This window comes from Python bivittatus, unplaced genomic scaffold (assembly GCF_059951505.1).
Source record: "Python bivittatus isolate LINGU-HERP-01145 unplaced genomic scaffold, Pbiv_v1 ctg000060_np1212, whole genome shotgun sequence".
In the NCBI taxonomy this organism is placed as follows: domain Eukaryota; kingdom Metazoa; phylum Chordata; class Lepidosauria; order Squamata; family Pythonidae; genus Python; species Python bivittatus.
Window position 1 is genome coordinate 15,116,077 of NW_028277044.1, and position 21,239 is coordinate 15,137,315.

The 21,239-nt window shown below is 36.1% G+C and overlaps 1 protein-coding gene across 1 annotated transcript; it reads left to right on the top strand.

Moving 5' to 3' along the window:
• Positions 1 to 7: 7 nt before the first annotated feature.
• LOC112540555 (uncharacterized) lies at positions 8 to 21,129 on the top strand. The gene is made up of 8 exons (XM_025166250.2): positions 8 to 591; positions 3,705 to 3,767; positions 3,850 to 3,954; positions 9,526 to 9,615; positions 10,219 to 10,341; positions 15,510 to 15,581; positions 18,814 to 18,958; positions 19,637 to 21,129. The coding sequence occupies exons 1-8, from the start codon at positions 111 to 113 to the stop codon at positions 20,382 to 20,384; spliced, it is 1,827 nt and encodes a 608-aa protein (XP_025022018.2). The 5' UTR covers positions 8 to 110; the 3' UTR covers positions 20,385 to 21,129.
• The last annotated feature ends 110 nt before the right edge of the window (positions 21,130 to 21,239 follow it).

Genomic DNA, 21,239 nt, shown 5'->3' on the forward strand with positions numbered 1-21,239 from the left:
TTTTTAACATATACAACTATATTTTTTCAGGATCCTCTGTAAAAGAGAAGGCAAGTCCCAGTAGCCTAACCGCAAAAGAAAGACTGTTCCCCAATAGCTATTCAGTGCTGATGGGTAACAAGGCTTACAAGATTTCCCCAAATATCCTTATGGATACTCCAATGAGACATAATAAAGTGAAGGGTGGAGGATCTGAAGAGGATGAAAAGGAAGGGGCTTTGCTTCCTGACTTGAAACAGGACAAAACTGCTGGTAATAATGGTGACAGATCATTAAGAACAACTAACATTACCGTAAGATTTCATTCTCCCGACAATTCAAGCGAAACTCAGATTGACATTTACAATTTAAAAGATTCAAGAGAGGTCCCTGAAGTTCATATTGTAGCCAACAACATTATTAACCAAGGCCTTAAAATGGATTCGGTAGTATTAAAAGACAATGGTATGCAAGTGATAGTAAATAGTTCAGTGGATAAGAAAATGAAGCATATCCCTAAAAAAGGGAGAAGAAAAGCTCCAATAAAACTTGATGGTGGAATTACAGGAGAGAGCGTGTCCAAGAGCAGTAAGAGAAATCATCCTGTAACAGGTAAAGACTTTTTTTTTTAACAGCAAAATTTGGGTTCACCTTGAAGTGATTATAGAGTTGCACTACCATAACTGTTGCTATGGTATTTTGGGAATGAAACTGAGTAGAATGCAATTATACATTTTGTTATATAGCTTCTAATAAGAGCCCCTATTATGATATTGCTTATGTCATTCTTTTTTACAACAGTTTTATGAGTCATTCCATTATGGTGACTTTATTACTGTGGTACTGAGACTGAAAGAGAATTGTTGAAAGTTTTGCGATCGCCACCTGCTCCTTAGGATCCTCAAAGCACAACTTAAAAATATAAATGCAACAACAAAGTAAAACCAATATATTACAAGAGCAAAATGAAAACAGAAATGGAATCTTTCTTGAAACAAGCCAGAGAAGAACATTTAAATCTCAGCAAAACAAGTGTTTTCTATGGTTTCCCTAAAATTCAGTAAAAGCAAGTTGTCAGAAAAGAGTCAGGGTTGTATGGTCAACAACCCACCATCTTCATAGTGAGACATAAGAAGGCCTGAAATTAAGGGAAGTCTCATGACGCTGGCTCTAAATTGCTTAGGAGTTTATAGACCAAAGCTAGCACTTTTAGAGTTTAACTGGTCTATAAGTGAAGCAGTGTTGCCTGGTGGGGCCTTGGAAGCATGCCTTTTCTGTCATGGTGCGTGCCTCATGGAACAGCCTCCCCCCAGAATATGCAGGTGGCCCTGACTCCGTTGGCCTATAGGAAAGTGGTGAAGACCAGGCTTTTCCCCCAGGCACTGGGGCCAGGATGTTGATAGAGCTGGCATGCGGTACTTGGTAGATGGTGCGTTTTTATTGGGGCCTCAATGTCGTTTATTGTTTTAAATGACTGTTTTATTGTATTGTGTTTTTATTTTGTTTGCTGCCCAGAATTTGGTTTTGGTAGATGGGTAGCTGTATAAATTGGATTGATTGATTAATTAATTAATTAATTAATACCTATAGAATTTCTTCTTCCATTTTAATGTTGAAGTCAAATATTTTATTTTCTCAAAAATTGTAACAGCTTTCTCATCCAAACTGCGAACTTGGAAATTGCCGGTAATGGCTAAGCTAAAAGTCAAGAAATCTCTACTTTAAATTTCTTTTTAGCTGTGAGTTTATCAAGTAGCCTAATTAAGTATAGAATTCTAGCCTGCTTTAAAAATAATAGCTGATCTTATCAGCTGTTGTAAAAACTGTTGAGATCATGAATGTGAAGTTTTGTACACTTGAAAATGATTTTATATAATTACAATATTACATGGGAATTTTGTGGCCAAGATGCCATTACTTTCGTTCATCAGTCTGGATGGGATTTGCTTTGTATGAGTAAGATGCCAAGTGTATGAAATATATAGAAAGTCATTTGTCTGAAGAAAATGTAATGCAGTTCATTCATCATAACAGGGTTATCAACATCTTTTTTTCTTTTTCTCCTCCACATTTTTAAAAGAAATTTTCATGAAAGTACAATGTCCTGAACTATATTGAAAAGACCTTTTGTAGAAAGAGCTTATTAGTGGTGTATGTTTGTAGGCTGAAGGTAATAGTAAATCTACTTGTGCTACTGAAATGTACATGTGTCTGATAACATTTTAGGATTCATAAGATGCCCTGTAGTTCTGGAGGATCCAAAAATCCTTCTCATCTTGAACCTAGTACAATGCAGAAATAGAATGTATTACTATAAATAATGTTATTTCCATTTATGATCTGGATGTATGCTGTTAAGGATCTTTTTTCATATTTATAAGAGCCTTGCAATCAAATATTTGGTTTTTATTTTCTCCTAAGCTTCAGAGTGGAGAAAGAAGTAAAACTATAGTCTACAGTCTATCTTGTTATACATTTTAAGAAATTGACTACTGTATGTACTTTGTGTATCTAAAGCTCTGAAACCATTGAAATATAACAACATAGAAAAATATTCAAGTGTGTTTGCTGAAGATAGTATCCCCAAAGGTTAGAAAAACATTTGAATGAATATGTGTGTAATATTTCTTTCTCTATCTCAATATATTTCAATAATTCCTTTATAATGATTAAAAAAAAGACATACAACTGGCATTTGCCAGCTGACGGCTGTTTTTTTTTTTTTTTCTGTGGCAGGCTTAGCAAACTTTTCAAGTGTTGAGCTATGTGGTGTCATGGATATAATTAAAAAAAGAGTGGTCAAAATCTAGTCAGGCATGGCAAACCTAAAAGGTTTAATCCATAAAAAAGTAAATTGTGCTTAACTGAGGGAAACCACAGATGCTATCTAGGGGTCTTGTCCATACCATATTGTTTCTTCTCTATCCCACATACGTCAGATTTTATCACTTGTTATAATGGGAAAAAAAGGTGGAAAGATAACTCCTCTTAGGCCAGAGCGGTGCTTCTCAAACCTGGCAACTTTAAGATATGTGGACTTCAACTCTCAGAATTCTCCAGCCAGCCATGCAGGCTGGAGAATTCTGGGAATTGAAGTCCACACTTCATATATAAAGTGTGGACTTCAATCACTAAAATGCATATATGTGAGCAAGCCGCTGCAGTTATGCAAGACATCAGTTTCATTTTCTCTCCTTTAAAGAACAAACATGTAGTATTAAAACTGCATTATATGTTAAACTGATACGTCCTGTCAGGAACAAAATCATCTGACGTTTCTGCAATTTCTTTTGAATTTTTCCCCTAAAAGCTAGGTCCCATTTTCTGATTAGTTTGTGTTTTATTATGTAATGTGCATTTCAGCTAGCAGTTAGTCACCTGCCTAGGTCAATTTACACTACCTTTATCAGATCAAATTATCAAGCAATTCTGTTACACATAAGTGCCAGTAAGATAGCAAATACAATTTATCTCGGTGCTTATAACTATTTTCTGTTTGTGTATTATACCATTTATATTTCCTTTGCTGAATTATTCCCTTTTACAGGACTCACAAAATGCTCTTCTTCATTACTATTCAAGGCAGCTTTTATTTAGGTTTATTGGAAATAACTCCAAAATTCATGGGGCAATTAGAGTCTTCTTACAATTTGCAAAAGTGTTCTTTAAAAAAATCCTTATAATAGCGAATCTTAATAGTTTAATATTTTGTGTTTTGTTTTTAGATGTCCCTGAACCTTTGGCTTATCAGTTGTTGCTATTAAATCAAATTCTACAATCACTAAAGGGTAAATATGGATTCAGTTGAATAAATTGTTAGATAATTTTGTGCAATCAGAATTAGTCAATCTTTATTTTTACAATTTACAGCAAGAAGTGCACACAGAGACAATTCACAAAGCACAATAAACGAACAATCAGAAACCTCGGTAAAAGAACTGGAAAATATACTAAATGATCTAAACAAAGAGACTGGTACGTGTCTTTTGCTCTCCTTTGTATAATAAATGTACTCTTAGATCAGAGTTTATTCTATAGTAAATCAAATGGTTTCCCAAAGATTTTAAACTAGGATTTCATTAAAATGTGCATTAGCCATGAGCTATATCTTGACAAGCAATTCAGCCTGGAAGCTCTTCATGTTATACAGTGTATTGGATTTCTGGACTAAAGACAATGTTACTGATTTTATTTTGACAGTTGGTTACATTGGTTCAACTCTTGGTTGACCTGTGGACAAATGATCAACATTTTGACCTGTCTTTAGTAGTAACAAGTAGCTGTTCGAAGGGCCATCCAGTAATCTCTTTAATCCCATCCATCTACCTTCTCCATTGTCTTCTCTTTCTTCTCTTTCCCTTCACTTTACCAAACATTTTTTTTTTCCTAGTCCATAATCTGTTGATATGACATGCCCAAAGTATGTGAGTTTCTGTTTGCTGTTCATCACCTCAAGGAAGCAGTCAGCCTTTATTTAGTCAAAGACTGATCAATTTGTTCTCCTTCTAGTCCATGATACTCCTGGTAATTATCTGCAAATTCACTAGTCAAAGGCATTTATCTTCTTTCTCTTGTTTTTTCTCAGTTACCAACCTTAAAAGCCATACATTACCACTGGAAAGTTCATTGCTTTAACTTTTCTGATTGTATTGTCCTTGAAATATCCTTATCTCCATGACCTTGAATGAATTTGTCATTACATTCCCCTGCAGGACTAATCACCTCTTTACTTCTTCAGCACACTGTCCATTCTTGAGCTAAGAAAATAAAACTGTACATCACCTTTATTTCTTTACTCTCTAGTGTAAGTTCAAGAAGCATTCCTTGGTATTCTTATTATTTAATATTATTTTCAACATTTACCTCTGTTTTAACAGGGATTTCTAATTTTCCATTTTTATTTTCATAATGAGCTTTTCTAAATTTATTTTCAGCTAACAAAGTTATGTCATCTACATATCTCAAATTGTTGGTGTTCCAATCTCCAATCTTGATTTCAGGTGATATCTCTTCCAATTCTGCTATTCTTATGATATATTCATTATATAAATTAAATTTAAATGCATACTTTTCTCACTCCCGTTTCTATTCTGAACCACCCTGCCTCACAACCAGAATCAAGCCACATTGACTAAGAACAAACAGCACCTCTATTTTGCTAGGATATAGTTGAATACCATTACCATGTTGATACTACCTCATCCCAAAACCAATAGATGACCCTCTCCAGAAGCTTCATGTAGTTGTTGAAAAACATGGAGGAAAGATCTGAGCCCTGTGGTATCCCACAGTGGAGCCAAACACAGTAATTTTCTTCCATAATCCCTGGTATAAAGGATTTTAGAGCTGACCTTGGGGAAGGTATGAAAGACTACTAAGGGGAGGAGGAAGAAAGGAGTCATTAAGGAGTGACCTGAAGAAGAGATTACACAGTCTGGAGATTGAAGCAAGTGTGGGGAAAAAAATTCAAAATAACTTTGCCTTGATTTTGTTTATGGAGCAAACGTGGACAAACTTTCAAGATTCTCTCATATTCTACAACAATAAAGTAGTGCACCTGGAATCCTTGGTGTATGTTTTTTTACCTGGCCTGCCTTGAAGGGCTGATACCTGACTGGAACCACCCATTCAGCAAGGAGTGGAACCTCTGTAACAACAATATTAATGCTACCAAGAGGTCTCATGCTGCCAAGAGGTCTCCCTCCTTTCAGATCCCAGCAAAATGGCTGAATTGGGAGACTGCCTCTTCAGAACCAAGGAGACACTACTGCCTTTAGAGCAGGTGGTATCGCCTCCTTCTTCAAAGAGGGAAATTCTTCTTCTGACATTAGCTGTCTGATTGTGAGTCCCTCTGCCTTTTTTGAAGCCTGCCTCATTTCTCTCTTCAGTTATGGCTGTATTCTTCTTTGTAAGATCTTAAACAAAGCTTTGCTTGTATGTGGAATAAATGCAGTCAACTGGCAATGTGCATATTCTCTTGCATCTCTTTTTTATAGGTATATGCATCAATTTTGATCCCTAGGCTATGTTCCATTTAAACTTTCACTTTCCCTACAGCTTTAAAAGAGTTCGATGTGTCTAATATTTTCATATTTGATAGCTGGTCTACTGCCTGTTTTTCCCTCATTTTCTAGCATAATCAGTTCCTAAATATATTCTCTGTTTACAAATGTTTGTCATTTTATAATCCCATTTGTAAAGGGTTTTAGTATAGTCTTTCCATCTTTCTTTAATCTTCTTTAAGAAATCTTTTTGATTTCTCTTGAGCATTCTTAACTTTGCTATAAATTTTCCTCTGATTTTTCAATTCTTCTTAATAGGATCTCTCATTTTCCTTTTTGTGTTAAATTTCTCTATTTGCTGACATTCCTGAGTGAAATGTCTTTCTTTGTCCTCTCTTGCTTGACGTTGAAAGACTGTGTTTAATTATTCTATGGTGTTCTCATTGCCCAAGGCTTTCATCTTCTGCCTTTCCCTGGCTATCATAATAGCTTTTTCTGAAAGCCACTTGGATCTGTTCCTTTTTAACATTCTGAGAATTTATTTTTCTGCTTTGATATTCAGGATATTGATGTCTCTTATTTTTTCTTTTACCTCTTCCATAGCTTTCTGCACCAAGGAAGCATACTGAATCTATTCCTTGCACTGGCCTTACATTCTGATTGTGTCTTCTCTAGGTCGTACCTTGCTGACACACTTATTCTCTTTTTAACACATATATTTGACATCAATAATTCTTGTTTTTCAATCTGCACTTTGAAGTGTCCTGGCTGACTAGACTGCATTCTCTGTTTTGTGTTCCCTATTATATAGGCTACTTAATTTAGATATAGTGATGTCCAAGTGTAGAATTTGTGCTTGTTTGTTTACATTGAGTATACTTTTTGAGTAACCCTGTTTAGGATTGTATTGCTAAACTCATATATATTAACATACATTTTAGGATAAGATATTTGCCTAAGATATTGTTAGAACTTCTAAGAGTAGTATCTGGTGTACTTCTGGGTGGAAGGTAATATTTTAAAATTATTTATTCTTATAGGACAGTTGATGGCAGTTGATGTTTGTATAACTGATATTGCTGCTCTTATTGAGCTTGCCTAGAGTAACAATGAACGTTAATTTAATCTTTGATATTTTGAAAATAGACGAGCAGGAGCCTTTGTTAGGTAGTGAGGAAATGCAATCATCAGTAATGGAAAATATTCTTCAGGAATTAAAAGAATATACAGGTAAATCTTATTGTACAACCTAATATTATAGATCACAGTGGGTTTTTTAGGAAACTGTATGTAGCATATTAGATACCAAGGTCTGTTGAAATGAAGAAGGGAAAGCCTACAAAGCCTTATTTGTTTTGTTGGCGGGAGAATGCTAAGATTATGACCTTAGAACACATTTCTATATTTCTAAATGAGCTAAGGAAATTCAATTAATAATTCATAGGACTTTCTTAGCTTGTCATTTTTATTTTAACACTACTTGCAAGTAAGTGAACACTTGGATCTGGAGCTGACAGGACTATACTGTTTTCTCTCCTATTTACTATGCCATGGTTTGGAGTTGTTCCTTGAAGCCTAGCTTATCTAGTTCAGAGCTTTTGTTTTCTTAATACAGCTGTTCTCTGCCTCCATCGGTTCAACTTGGGATTGATTTTTTTTCCCCATTTGAGGTAGGGCACATGTCTATTACTCGTTCTGTTCAATTCAGATTTTTTTTTTCAAAGTCTGCCTCTGATACGTAGTTTAGGAGCTCTGCCATGCTGCAAGGCTCAAGGCATCACCACAGCAACTACAGTGCTTGTTTGTGTAAAATGCCTTGATGAGGTGTGGAAGAAGGGGGGGTATAGAAATCAGGGAACAAATCAGAGTTACCTTTGCAATCAGACCACCACATGTCACCCCACTTGTAGCTTTTCAGATAGGTGGTGAGATCATGGGAAGAGAAAAGAGATGAACTGCTTGCTTTTGCTTCAAGTTCCCCCCCTCCCCATTATTATCCAGACTGATTTTTGTAGTGACACTGACAACACTGTCTCTTGTGAACAAAATGTGGTTTTTTTTCATCATTTTCAATATCATTTCATTCTCCTACATTTAGTTTGTTTATCCAACTTTCTCCTTTCCCAACCATTCTTTCTCCTTTCTATAACAGTAAATACTTTCTAATCTTTCAGTTGTATTCATTTAGTTTTCATTTAGGTCTCCTTTCTAATTAATGTATCCTTTCTGCAGTTCAGATTGTTCAGTAACTAGATTTAATAGCTATATATTATTTTGTTCTGTCTTCTTTGCCCTTATAAGCAGTATTTTCCACCATCCTACTTTGCCCTCCTATTAGGTATATGTATCTGTATAGAGTATAAATATAAATTAGACAGATATTTGAGATTCAGGATGGGTAGGTTGGGAGCAGGTGTCAGTCAAACTACGTTGCCATTATATTTGTTTATATTGTTGTTTATTTTTTATTGTGAGTTTTTAATCCTATGTTAGAAACTCAGGGTCACTATTGCAAGATCGGTAGTCATATAAATTGATTAAAATAATACATAAATTAATAACACTCATAAAAATATATTGAGAGCTTTAGGACTTATGTGAAAGTGCTCTGAGTAAAAGGTTTCTTAGAGCAAAAGATAGTGTAACTGGAAACAGCAGCACTGATTTCTATTAAATGTACTTCATATACTTATACATTTTCCATATATTTTATCCCATTCCAACAAAGAGCAAAGTGTTGCAGGCACTTTAATAACCCAGTTTTAAAGAAGAGCGATTCAAGATCTACTTCACCAATGTCTATGAAATTTAATGCAATTCATGCCCTTGTGATTGACTAGCTATTCAGAACACTTTATATCATTCTGATGAAAAGCAAAATAAACATTATTAGGCATCTATGTTGGGAAGGGGAATTATCTAACATGGGAAAAGCATAGATGCCTATGAATCTCATTCCAGAATGGGGCAGGTGCTCTCTTGAGCCTGACGTTAAGGCCATTGGGATGGTCTACACAGTCCAGAATAGGGTAATTGTTCTGAGGGTCTCAAGCCACCAAACCTCTCCCCTCCCAGTGATCCTAATTGCAGATCATGGATTTCCTGTGGAGTCCTTGGTGTTCTCTGAGTTTGGTTGTTTGCTTGCCAATACAAAATATTTGTTATGATATCTCATAAGAAATAAAATTGAACATTATCCTCTCTTTACTGATGAGGGGATTAACAAAATGTATATTTCTTTCAAATGCTATGCTAGAACAAAATGAGACAGCCAGTTTGGTGTAGACTAGAAACTGGGAGACCCTGAATTCTAGTCCCACCTTCAACATGAAGCCAGCTGGGTGACCTTGGGCCAGTCACTCTCCCTCAGCTTTAGGAAGGAGGCAATAGCAAACCACTTGCCAGGAGTCAACCCTGACTCGAAGGCACCCAAATAGATAGATAGATAGATAGATAGATAGATAGATAGATAGATAGATAGATAGATCTCAGTAGCTTTCCAATATGGTGCTTAAGTGAATTACAATTTCATCTGTTGTTAAAGCTAAAGTTCAGAATACTCCAGCAGCTGATGAAAGCAAGGCACAGATGCTTATGGAAGACGAGTTTCCCTTAGAAAAATCTCAAGGTCCAGGTAAACTCAGTTTACACTGTTGCTGAACAGATTTCTAATAATGTTCAGTAGTTAAATTTTGACGTGTTATTCCGATAAAATTATTGGGGATGGGGGGTGGGGGTGGGCGGCTAATCAAGCCAAGGAAGCATACCTCTGTGCAAGGAGTGTCCAAAAAGGCAAGATGGCTGTGTTGCACACAGAACACACATAAAAAGGGGGCAGGGCTTTGACTGCACAGTGGCAGCTGGCATCTTGACTTTTTGGATCCACCCAGATGCCTTTGCTTCTATGTGCCATCATCACTTCAGTGAGAATTGTGGGAAGTTTTGAGATGTACACAGCTGAATGTATTGCATGTGCTTTAGGCTGCACTTATATCGACCTTCTTAGTTCAGAGTAAATTTAAATTTTTATCTGCTATGCATCTCAAGATAGGTTTCTATTTGATTGATAGTATCCTATTCTATTCCAAAGATCAGGCTTTATTTATCAGACATTATTCTTTAGAAAGAATCCTACATTTTACACTAATACTGCTGTAATACTTAGAATCCATTTTTGTTTTGGGGAATGCTTATAGAATTTTCTAATGCAAATATTTTTGTCCCTTGAATTAAAAAGAGTCAGATTCCAGTGAAAAGAAGGACAAGACACTGATGGAATCTTTCCCAGAAGAAGGTCTTACTGTACCTGCCTCCAGTGAAACATCATTGATTTATCCACTTAAAACAACTCTTCCTCAAAGTAAATTCATTATCTAATTTTCTATGTCATTTTGTCTGAGGTAACATCTGCCCAAATTGGTCTTTTCAACTTCATCTGTTAAGAATGATTGAATCAAACTAGTCATTAAGAGTAAGGTTTTTCTAGCCAAATATTATATCCATATAAATCAGATCATTGACCAATATTTGAAATTAACAATAAAGATTCCAGAAATGAGGTGACTGAAATGGAAGAGCTTTTTTTTTTTTTTTTAGTTATAATATGCCATTGTTTTTTAAATTGGAGAAATCAGAAATATAAAAAAAACAGCAACTGGGAGCGAAGGAGGAATGGTGTACAGCTTAATGCAAGTTCGAATAATGTAATATTCAATTTTGTATAAATTGTAAATTGATACCAGGTCACATTTAATGCAAACCAAAATTCAGTTAATGTGAGGCTAGCGTGTGCGCAGTTGCCATTGGAGTTTTAGATGCTGCTAATCTTTGTGTGTGCAAAGAAGATTCCTTCAGAGGAAAACACTACAAGCTCAAAAAAGAAGAGGATCATTATTACATTAGAGCAAAAATCTGATGTAATTGAGCAACATGAACGTGGTCATAGCAACGCTAAAATAGGACAAGATGTTGGAGTGCCTGAATGTACAGTATGCAATATTATAAAGCAGGCAGGGAAAATAAAAGAAAAAGGTAAAGTTGCACCAACTTTTTGTAGTTTGCAAACATCTACAGCAATGCTTAAAAGTTTGTGAACCCTTTTGAATTTTCAATATTTCTGCATAAATATGACCCAAAACATGATCTGTTCTCCACACAGCCCTAAAACTAGATAAACAGAACCCAATTAAACAAATGAGTCAAACACATTATACTTGTTCACTGATTTAATGAGGACAGTGGTCCAAAGCTACATAATTGTGTGTGGCAAAAGCATATTCAATAACTGGTGTGCCCCCCATGGGTAGCAATAACTGGAACTAAATGTTTCCAATAACTGTTGATCAGTCCTGTACATGGGCTTGGAGGAATTTTAGCCCATTCATCCTTACAGAACAGCTTCAGGGATTTTTGTGGGCTTCCTCAAATGAACTGCCCACTTCGGGTCCTTACACAACATTTCTATAGGATTAAGGCCAGGGCTTTCACTTGGCCATTCCAGAACATTAACTTTCTTCTGCTTTATCCATTCTTTGGTCATATGACGTGTGTTTTGGATTATTGTCTTGTTGCATGACCCACTTTATCGTGAGCTTCAGTTCATGGACAGGTACCCTGATATTTTCCTGTAGTATTTGCTGGTACAATTCAGAATTCAGAGTTCCATCAATGATGGTAAGCTGTCCTAGTCCAAAGGCAGCAAAGCAAGCCCAAGCCATGATACTGCCACACCATGTTTCACAGATGGGATAAGGTTCTTATTCTGAAATGCAGTGTTTGCCTTTTGCCAAACATAACACTTTTCATTCAAGCCAGAAAGTTCTATTTTGGTCATCTGCCCACAGAACATTCTTCCTTCTGGCTTTTCCATGTGGTCTTTCACAAACTATACCCAGGCAGCAATGTTCTTTTTGGAGAATAGTGGCGTTCTCCTTACAATCTGCCATGCACACCTTTGTTGTTCAGTGTTCTCCTGATGGTGGTCTCATGAACACTAACAGTTGCCAATGTAAGAGATGCCTTTAGTTCCTTAGATGTTACCCTGGGGTTCTTTGAGACCACCTGGAATATTATAGTCCCTGCTCTTGGTGTGATCTTGGCTGGCCAACAACTCCAGAGAGGGTAACAATGGTATTGAATTGCCTCCCTTTCTACACAATCTGTCTGACAGTGGACTGGTGGAATCTAAATTCTTTGGAAATAGTTTTGTAACCTTTTCCAGCCTGGTGAGCATTAACAACTGTTTTTCAAAGGTCCTCAGAAATTGCCTTTCTTTGAGCCGTGATGCACTGTTCTTTAAATAAGGCAGGACCTCACACACTCACACCTGATTATCATCCCATTGATTGAAACACCTGACTCTAATTTCCCTTTCAAATGAACTGATAATCCTAGAGGTTCACATACTTTTGAGGATCATTTTCCTCAGTAAATCAATGTACAATGTTTTTGACTCATTTGTTTAATTGGGTTCTGTTTATCCAGTCTTAGGACATGTGGAGAACAGATCATGTTTTAGGTCGTACTTATGCAGAAATATTGAAAATTCAAAAGGGTTCACAACCTTTTAAGCACTGCTGTACAAGGAATGGAAGTGTTACAATGATAGAAACAGAGCATCTTTTAACTGTATGGATTGAGGATTGCAGTCAAAAATGGATTCCCCTTAGCAGAGCAGCCATTCAGACTCTTAAGGTTGCTTAAGAGAGTGAAAGGAAAAAATAATGAAGTAAATGAAACTTTTAATGCAAGTGTTGGTTGCTTTGATCAATTTAAAAATCAGCTGCATAATGTTAAAATTACTGATGAGGCGGCCAGTGGAAATGAGGATGCAGCATCTAAATATCCTAATTTTTTTTTTTTTTAATTGAAGATGGTTGATGCGCTGATCAGAAATATTTAACATGGATGAAATCGGTTTATTCTGGAAAAGGATGCCTTCCAGAACTTACATTTCCAAGAAAGAAAAATCTCAGCCTAGATTTAAAGTATCTAAGGATCACCTAACACTTTTATTGGGAGGCAATGCTCAAGGCGATTTTAAATTGAAACTGATGATTGTTTATCGGTCTCCAAATCCTCACGCTCTGAAAGGCTACAACCATAGATCACTTCCAGTTATTTGGCGGTGAAATAAGAAAATATGGATGACCCAAGCAGTATTCATGACTGGTTTTCAAGCTATTTTTGCCCAGCTATTGAAAAATATTGCAAGGAAAGTAACATCACATTTAAAGTGCTACTGATTTTAGATAATGCTCCAGGACATCCAACTACACTGAATTCATTGTGTGAAAATGTAAAAAGCACTTTTTGGCCACCAAAACAAGGGGCCATCACAACATTTAAGACCTACTACATAAGAAAAACATGTGAATAGGTAGTTGCTAAACTGCTGGAGACAATGCAATTTCCTTAACAGAGTTCTGGAAAAATTATAACTTCAGACATGCAATAAAAAATATTCACCATGCTTGGCAACAAGTAACTGCAGACAACATGTGTAGAGTATGGAAGCGCATTTTGCCTCACTGTGCAAATAGTAGTGATTTTGAAGAGAATTTTGATTTGATGAACTAGAAAATGACGATGTTCAGGAACTGCTCAATTCCCACTCGTAAGAATTGACTGATGACCATCTCCTACCTTTTGATCAACACAGAGTATTTGAAGAAGCTGACAGTCATGCCGAAGAGTAAGATAATGTACAAGTGAAGGAGTTTACTCTCAAGGTATTTGAAGGTATCTTTTGAGCTGTAGAAGTCATGAAGCAAAACATTATGGATGCTGACCCTAACCTCGATCAAAGCGTGCAAATTTGCTGAAAGGTGGATAAAGCATTCTGTATCTACTAGCATATGTATGAAGATTTAAAGAAAAAGAAAACAGTTCAGTCTACACTAAAATATTTTGAAAGACAATAAAGATGATTTTGTCAGTATAAGCTTACCTTTAGGAATATTTAGAATTTTTGTTTTGTTTTGTTTTGCTTTCTCTGTGACATTGTTAACCATAAATTTAAATTATAAGTACAGGTAGTCCTCAGGTTAAGAATGCCCAGTTTTCAGATAACCTGTAGTTAAGAATGGAGCCTATTGTAGTAGCAAAATTTGAGTTAAATACACAGTGATTCAAGTTAAATACACAATGGTTCAAGTTAATTACACAATACTACTTATGCAGTATTATACAATAATACTGTCCTGGCTTACATACAAATTCAACTTAAGGACAGACCTTGGGAACGGAACTTGTTCTTAAACTGGGGATTACCTGTACATTCTCTTTGTCCTTTACTGTAATATTTCATTAATATACATATACAAATTTATGTTTAAAATTTTCATAGCCTATTTCCATAGAGCTGGAACCAATTACCATATTTTCCATAGAAATATCACTTTGAATAGTGTGAATTTGAATAATGTAATCATTTCATGGGATTCATTATCTGCACTGATCAAGACCTATGTACTAATTGTACTGTACTATCAAACGCCTTTTTACCTATCAAATCAGTCTAGCACTGGGGTTCCATAACCCTAACCCTTGAGGCCACCAAGTTTATTACCTTCCTGATTTTTAAATACATTTTTACTTATGTGTTTCTTTTGATGGAAAAAAAAAATGGAAGCTAGCATGCCACATAGCAAAGCACCAGCCTCCAGAATCTACAGTCTCCTTGTTGATGAATTATGGAAGCTTAAAGTGTAGGATAAATGTTTAAAGCAATAGTTATATAATTATAAAAAAACACCTTAAAACCAATTTTGAACATATCCTCCTATCATACTCCAAGTAGAAAAACATTGTTTTAGGCAATTATTTGGCTGACAAGCCATGTTGTTATTTTAAGATACCAAAACCCTTTCCTCTTTATGTAGAATTATATAGAACCTCCTGACATTATGAAATATAGCATATATTTTTAAGCATCTCTTGCTTCTTAACATTAAAAGACTTCAGTCTGCAACTGAAACTTGTGGTTATATTGTGGAGAACTCCTACTTGCAATTAATGTGTTCTAATGAAGACAACTGACTTGCAAAACCAGATCTCTCTCTCCACCTGCTATATCAAAAATTGAATTCATTGGTTAAAATAGATTAACACTTAGCAAGCCTAGGATGCATGTATTATTATCCCACCTTATGAGAACTATTGTATAGTGAATATTCATCGACAGAACTGTGTGAATATACAAACAACCCAATGATTCCCTGAACTGGGAAGGTTACCTGCTAGCCAAGACAGGAGAATCCCATCTCTTTGACTCTTTTTATCCCTTCTTAATGGCTGATGACACCCTCTAGCCCACTCACAATATCAGAGCATGAACATGATGCTTTTTAAAAAGTGAAATAATAGATAGATGTAAAAAAAAACAAACCCTGTGTAATAAAGAGCACACAACAAACCCCAAATTAGCATACTTATTTTAAAAGGCTCTTTGGAATGAAATAAAATGTTTTTATCTTGTCACCTAAAAACCAATAGCACAAAATATTACTGTTACCTTTTGATTTTTAGATATAAGAACCGAAGTGACAAATGAAGATGTGAAGGACGCCAGAAGATTTGAATTTTTTGAGAAGTATGAAGGTAAATAAAATAAGCTTTTAGGTAAAGTAAGCTTACACAGAGTTAAAAGGAATAATGTTCCCTGTGTATCTTCTGCGCTCTGCAGTTCAGTGAAAAAGAGTATTACCTAATATATCAGGGGTATAATTTCAGCTCTGTTGTCCTGTGTTCATTGACATAGCAAACTGCAGCTATCCCCATTCTATTTTTAAACACTTGATTTATGCTTTTATGTTGGGTTTGTTCTGCTAAAACCTATTTTGTGTGTGTTCAGCTGAAAGAGAACAAACATTTTTCTATGGCTGTGGCAATTTGTTTGCCTAGACCTCAATTACAAAATTAACAAGGCAGGGTTTGTTTTGTTGTTGTTATTGGGTTCCTTAAGCCAAAGTTTAAACCTCTAATAAAACACGACATGCAAAGCACCCGATAACAATATGCAGATAACAACGTAAAGGTACTGCTTTCTTTACTTTTTAATTTTGTAAACCCATGGCAGGGCTGTAGTTTCAAAATTCATTGTACAAGACAGAAACAAATTATATGAAGATTTGTAACTGAGCAGTAGAGTTTTACCTTTCAGATCATTATCCATTAGCAGAACTTGATGTGATAAATAAAGCAGCAGATAAGTAGAGCAGTGTACTGCTGTATCAGACATTAATGAATAATAAGACCAGGAACTCTGTTCACAGCCTAGTTAAAACTAAAATATGTGGCAAAAATGGCTTAGTCAAAACAGAAATATTTCATCTATATAGCCAGCCTCTAGTGAAAACAGATTTTTAATAGCATTAGTATTTTTTGTCATGAGATAAAAGCTGCAACCCCCAGTGTAAATGCTGGTTTTTGGATGCCAGAGCAATGTGGCTGTACCATTCAAAGGCTTAAGGGCTGGCAAGCTTTGGGGCATTGCTCCTGCATGCCAGATGTAGTGAATATATGCCCAGCTTTTGTGTGTGCTGGTTTCTCTGGGCTTCTGTTGCTTGGATCTGAAGCCAAATACTCATGGAATATCCAAATTCAAGATGAAGCCTGCATCCCCTGGCGCTTCAGCCGTCAGGTTTGGAAATATGGGGAGTCAGAACACACAGCTTTAAGAATAGCAGGGTACCTCCTAACTACCTTTACTTGGAGGATAAAAATGAATACCGTGAAAATGGATTTTTTAGGTTGGGAGGGAAGCTTTGTTCTCCATTGTGACTGCACCTTCACTTCAGGAGGAAGAAGAGGAGGATTGATCAAGAATGGGAGGAAATCTGTTTGGGGATAAAGGGGAGAGATATTGACAAAAGGGCAAAGAGATGAGACATTGTAAACCACATGTAATCCAGCAGTTTTGCATCACCTAGTGGTATTGCTAAAGTAAAAATCACACGGTAATTGCAAAAAGCTTTTGTGAAGAGCCAGAGAGGTGATAGAAGCATAACCCTAGCATATAATTTAAAACATTTTTCTCTCCATCTTGTGCTGGAGCAAACTTTTACCATGAAGAAAAAAGTACGTATTGTGAAAAGCAGATAAGGCATGCATGTGTAAGATGCCAGTGAAGTTGCTCTTAGCATCAGCCGTATACCATGTAGTCTTACTCATTTTTAGAAGGCTGAAGACAACAGATTGAAATTCACAAGTGAGCGCTGCTAGCTACCTGGATGATGTTTCCACAGTCAACAGTTGTGGCATTTTGTATTATCTGAATATGAAAAAGTTCCCGCATACAGAAATCATGCAAGCTCTGTTTACATTCTGTACAACTTCTCAACTCAAACCTTCTCTGTTAATTAGTTGTATTGAAGGACGTGGTGCAACCTGAAAAGTGATAATTAACCAGGAATTTAAATCTGTTAGATACCTGCTACATTAAATGTGAGAAGCAGGACTAAAGCCAATGAAAGACATTTAAAGCTTTTCTTCAGTTTCAACAGAAATCAAATCATACTATATTTAAATTTAAGCATAAATGTCAGATTAAAAATGTGGAATGTGTAAGGATCTAAAATCCAACAGTCTCTTAATCCTTGTTTATACACATTTTTCATTAATATCCAAATATTCAATGGTGTACTGTCAAATGAAAGGTGGAAGAAGAGCTCCTTCTTATAGTAAATTGTGCATGGTAAATAACAAAAGATGGACCGTTGTTTGTAGGAGGCCTCTCTGAACTCTTTCTCAGAATACCACAGTTGTTCAACCTTATTGGCACTGCCATGATTACATTATAATTCATTATGCATGCTGGCTTAAGCTTTGGCTCAAACTTTGGAATAAGCTTCTGAGCTTGATAACGCTCACATAACAACTGAGATGAGCATCGGAATTCTGATTCTCTTCCCTTCCCCATCTCTTTTCAAATTGTGATCTGGAAAAGATGTTCCAGCTAAAGAATTAATCTTAGAAAGGTTCAGTAAAACCCAGTCCTACAGAGGACGGCATTCATTCTTTCCAAATGACGAGATTTTTTTTGGCTTCAGATAGTAAAAGAAGCATCTCTTTAGAGCATTTCTCAAGTGAGGCTACAAAGAAATTATGGTGTTTTGCTGGAGGAACTATTGATTGGTTTAGCAATGAACCTGTTACTGTTGTGGAGATAAGTAGCAAAGCTTACTTTTGAATTATATGGTACTTTAATGCTGCTATTTAGGGTCCAAGCTTTTAAAATAATCTTGGAAGAACATCTCAATGAGCACTGAAGTGACTGATTTAGGGAAAAGAGACAGATGTTTGGGGGTAAATCTTAGATATACTTCAGCCTTAGATACACCTCAGTCCTCACTGACTGCAATTGGGACCGGCAACTCCATTGCTAAGTGACATGGTCGTAAAAAACATCATGTGACTGCACCCAACTTACAACGTCATTTCTGGCTGCGGTCGTGAAGTGAATCACCCACAGTTGTTAAGCGCGACGTCACATGACCGTGACTTCCCCATTGACTTTGTTTGTTGGAAGCCAGCTGTGAAGGTCGCAAATGTACAGCTGTAAGCTCAAGGACTGGTTGTAAATCTTTTTCAGCACTGTTGTAACTTTGAACAGTTGCTGAATGACCAGTCAGTAAGCGAGAGTCACAAAGCAGAGAACTAATACCATATGGCACATTGCTATACATGAAGTGAATCAGATGAGTGGTCTGACTTGAAATGCTTAAATATATCAGCAAGTTTTCTGCAATGAATTACAGCAGCAGTTAAGATGGGGCACTGTTACATTATGGAAATATGATACTATTCTGTGTCATCTATTATGTCCCTTTAGGTATTCAGGACAAAAAAAGAGCAAAGGCTGCAGACCTTAAAGAACTACTAAAGCACATCATCGTTGCCTGTGTAGCTGTTTCTAGCTTGATCTTAGCAGTAATAGTCCTTGTGCACATATACAATTCATTGTTTGTGAAGAAGCAGTAAGTTATTGTTTCATTCTCTTCTCCCCTCCCATCACTATATCTCTGTATCGTAACAACTCCCATCCTAATCCTTACTATTTATATATTTTAAGCACAGATATAATATGTTGGGTCTAATTGTTGCAGTAGTACAGACTGCCAATCAAATGCAACTTAGCCATTTAAGAATCAGATGTTGAGGTTGAATATCCTGCAGAAGGATGGACATCCCAATTCAGTCATCATGTTCCCTTCCAGGGCCTTGAGCCGTCTCCTGGCCTAAATTTCATAGAGATGTTAAGTGTAAAAACCCTGTTCTAGTCTTCTCGAGAAGCAGGAAGTAGAAATAAGTATTTTGCGCGGGCTTATTAAATGTTTATCCATCCATGATGTAATTCTTACATTCAAATGCAGCCTTCAAAATATGTTGCTAATATCCTTCTGCCAGCTAAGAATCTTTCATGTGCAACACCCCCCGCTTACGGTTGATAATGAAATGGAATGAATAAGAAAAATGGCAACTTGATTAAAGATTCCCTCCCTTTCTTAGAAAAGTCAGAGGGAAAGATAATGTTTCATCACTTGTAATCTGTTCAAGATTGGTCTTTTAGCTGATGTTGTTCCCAAGTTATTATTTGATATTAAGCATTATTTATAAATAATGTTTTGTTTAAAATCATTCTGTTATCATTTTAGGGAACCAATTATGGCAAATGCTAACACTGACAAGAAGGAAGAATCTGACAAGAAGGAAGAATCTGACAAGAAGGAAGAATTGATCAAAAATGAAGAATCAAACAAACATGAAGGATCTGAGGAATCAGACAAAAACAAAATCATACCACTTCAGCCAAAAACACCAGAGTACAACACTGTTGAGATAGAAAATCACAACAACAACAACTGTTCACCACCAGCAATTTTTCTTTCAACAGATGGTGAAGATGTTACAAAGCCTTTAGAGATTCAGTCTGTTTCCTCTCCTAGCTGCCCAGGAAAACAAACAGACTTAATTCCCCATGTTGAATCATTTGAGGAATCCCCTAATTACAGTACACATAAGAATTTCAAACTACAATCTAGAGCTTTCAAATTGAATAACACTTCCTATAACAGTCTAGAACAATATAGTACATCCAGGAATCAGGACTATGAAAGACATCAAGAGAAAGATAGTATTTCTCACAGAAAAAAATCAGACCATCGTATATCCTCCAGGAACAGTCCCAAATCCACAGAACCCAAAAGAGCACACACCACTCATTTATCTAAGCATCAATGTTACAATTCGAATCAGGTTCATGATTCTTCATCAGATGTTTTCATTGCTTTAGACATGAGCAAAAATATTGATGAATCAAAAATGTCCCACTTTGATGGCACAGAATGTGCATGTTTTCAGCATCACAAATGTGGTTCTAGTACAGATTCATACTCTGACTAGAAAAGCAAGTGAATAGCAAGGAGTTGTTTATTCTATCTGATCAATGTCGAGAAGTATTTAGTCCAAATCTTTTTACCAAGATTAATCATGACGAAACCCTGTAGTATGCTGAAGCAATCATATTGCAATCATGCTTAGGAATAATAAAAGTAGGTTTGATATTGGGTTGTAGGAGTTGCTAATCTAGCTTCTTGGATTTGCCCAATTAAAGCGCAAGTTAATTTAACAGTAATATTTGCTCAAATTCTTTATCTGGCATTTTTCAAATTCCTAATTTGAAAAAGCGGGCCTAACTAGTATAAGACATTCTGCAATTACAAACTTTTTGTGACGTGTAAGCCGAAGCAAAACTGCACATATATTGAATATTTCAAGCAGTAAGTTCATTGAAACGCTATGTTGAAACAAAAGATGGATGTTGACATCTGATACATGTGAGTTGAAAAGGAATTGGAAATATAGGGAAGAATATGGAGATTTGGTTTTTGGCCTTTTCCATTTAAAAAGTATCCACGCTCCAGAAATAATGAGAGACACTCTTGGCTCTATAGCCTGTGATACCGAAATGCTTCATGAACTTGGTCTAAGAATCCCAGCTAGGAAACCCATATAGAGGTGTCAGTATGAGTTGAATCTGGAGTCAGGCCTTTCCATGTTTGAGACATAATGCAAGAGGAGGTCAGTGGTCAGGAGCAAGCTGTCCATTGATCTGAAAACCCTGGCAGACTATTGGCAAATTGGCCCGAACCATCTGATCATGTAAACTGAATTATGTACTCTGAAAGGCTATCAGGCAAGGTAAAGAAAGGAAGGACCTATAGATTCAAAACTAATTTTATTGTATAATTATTTCTT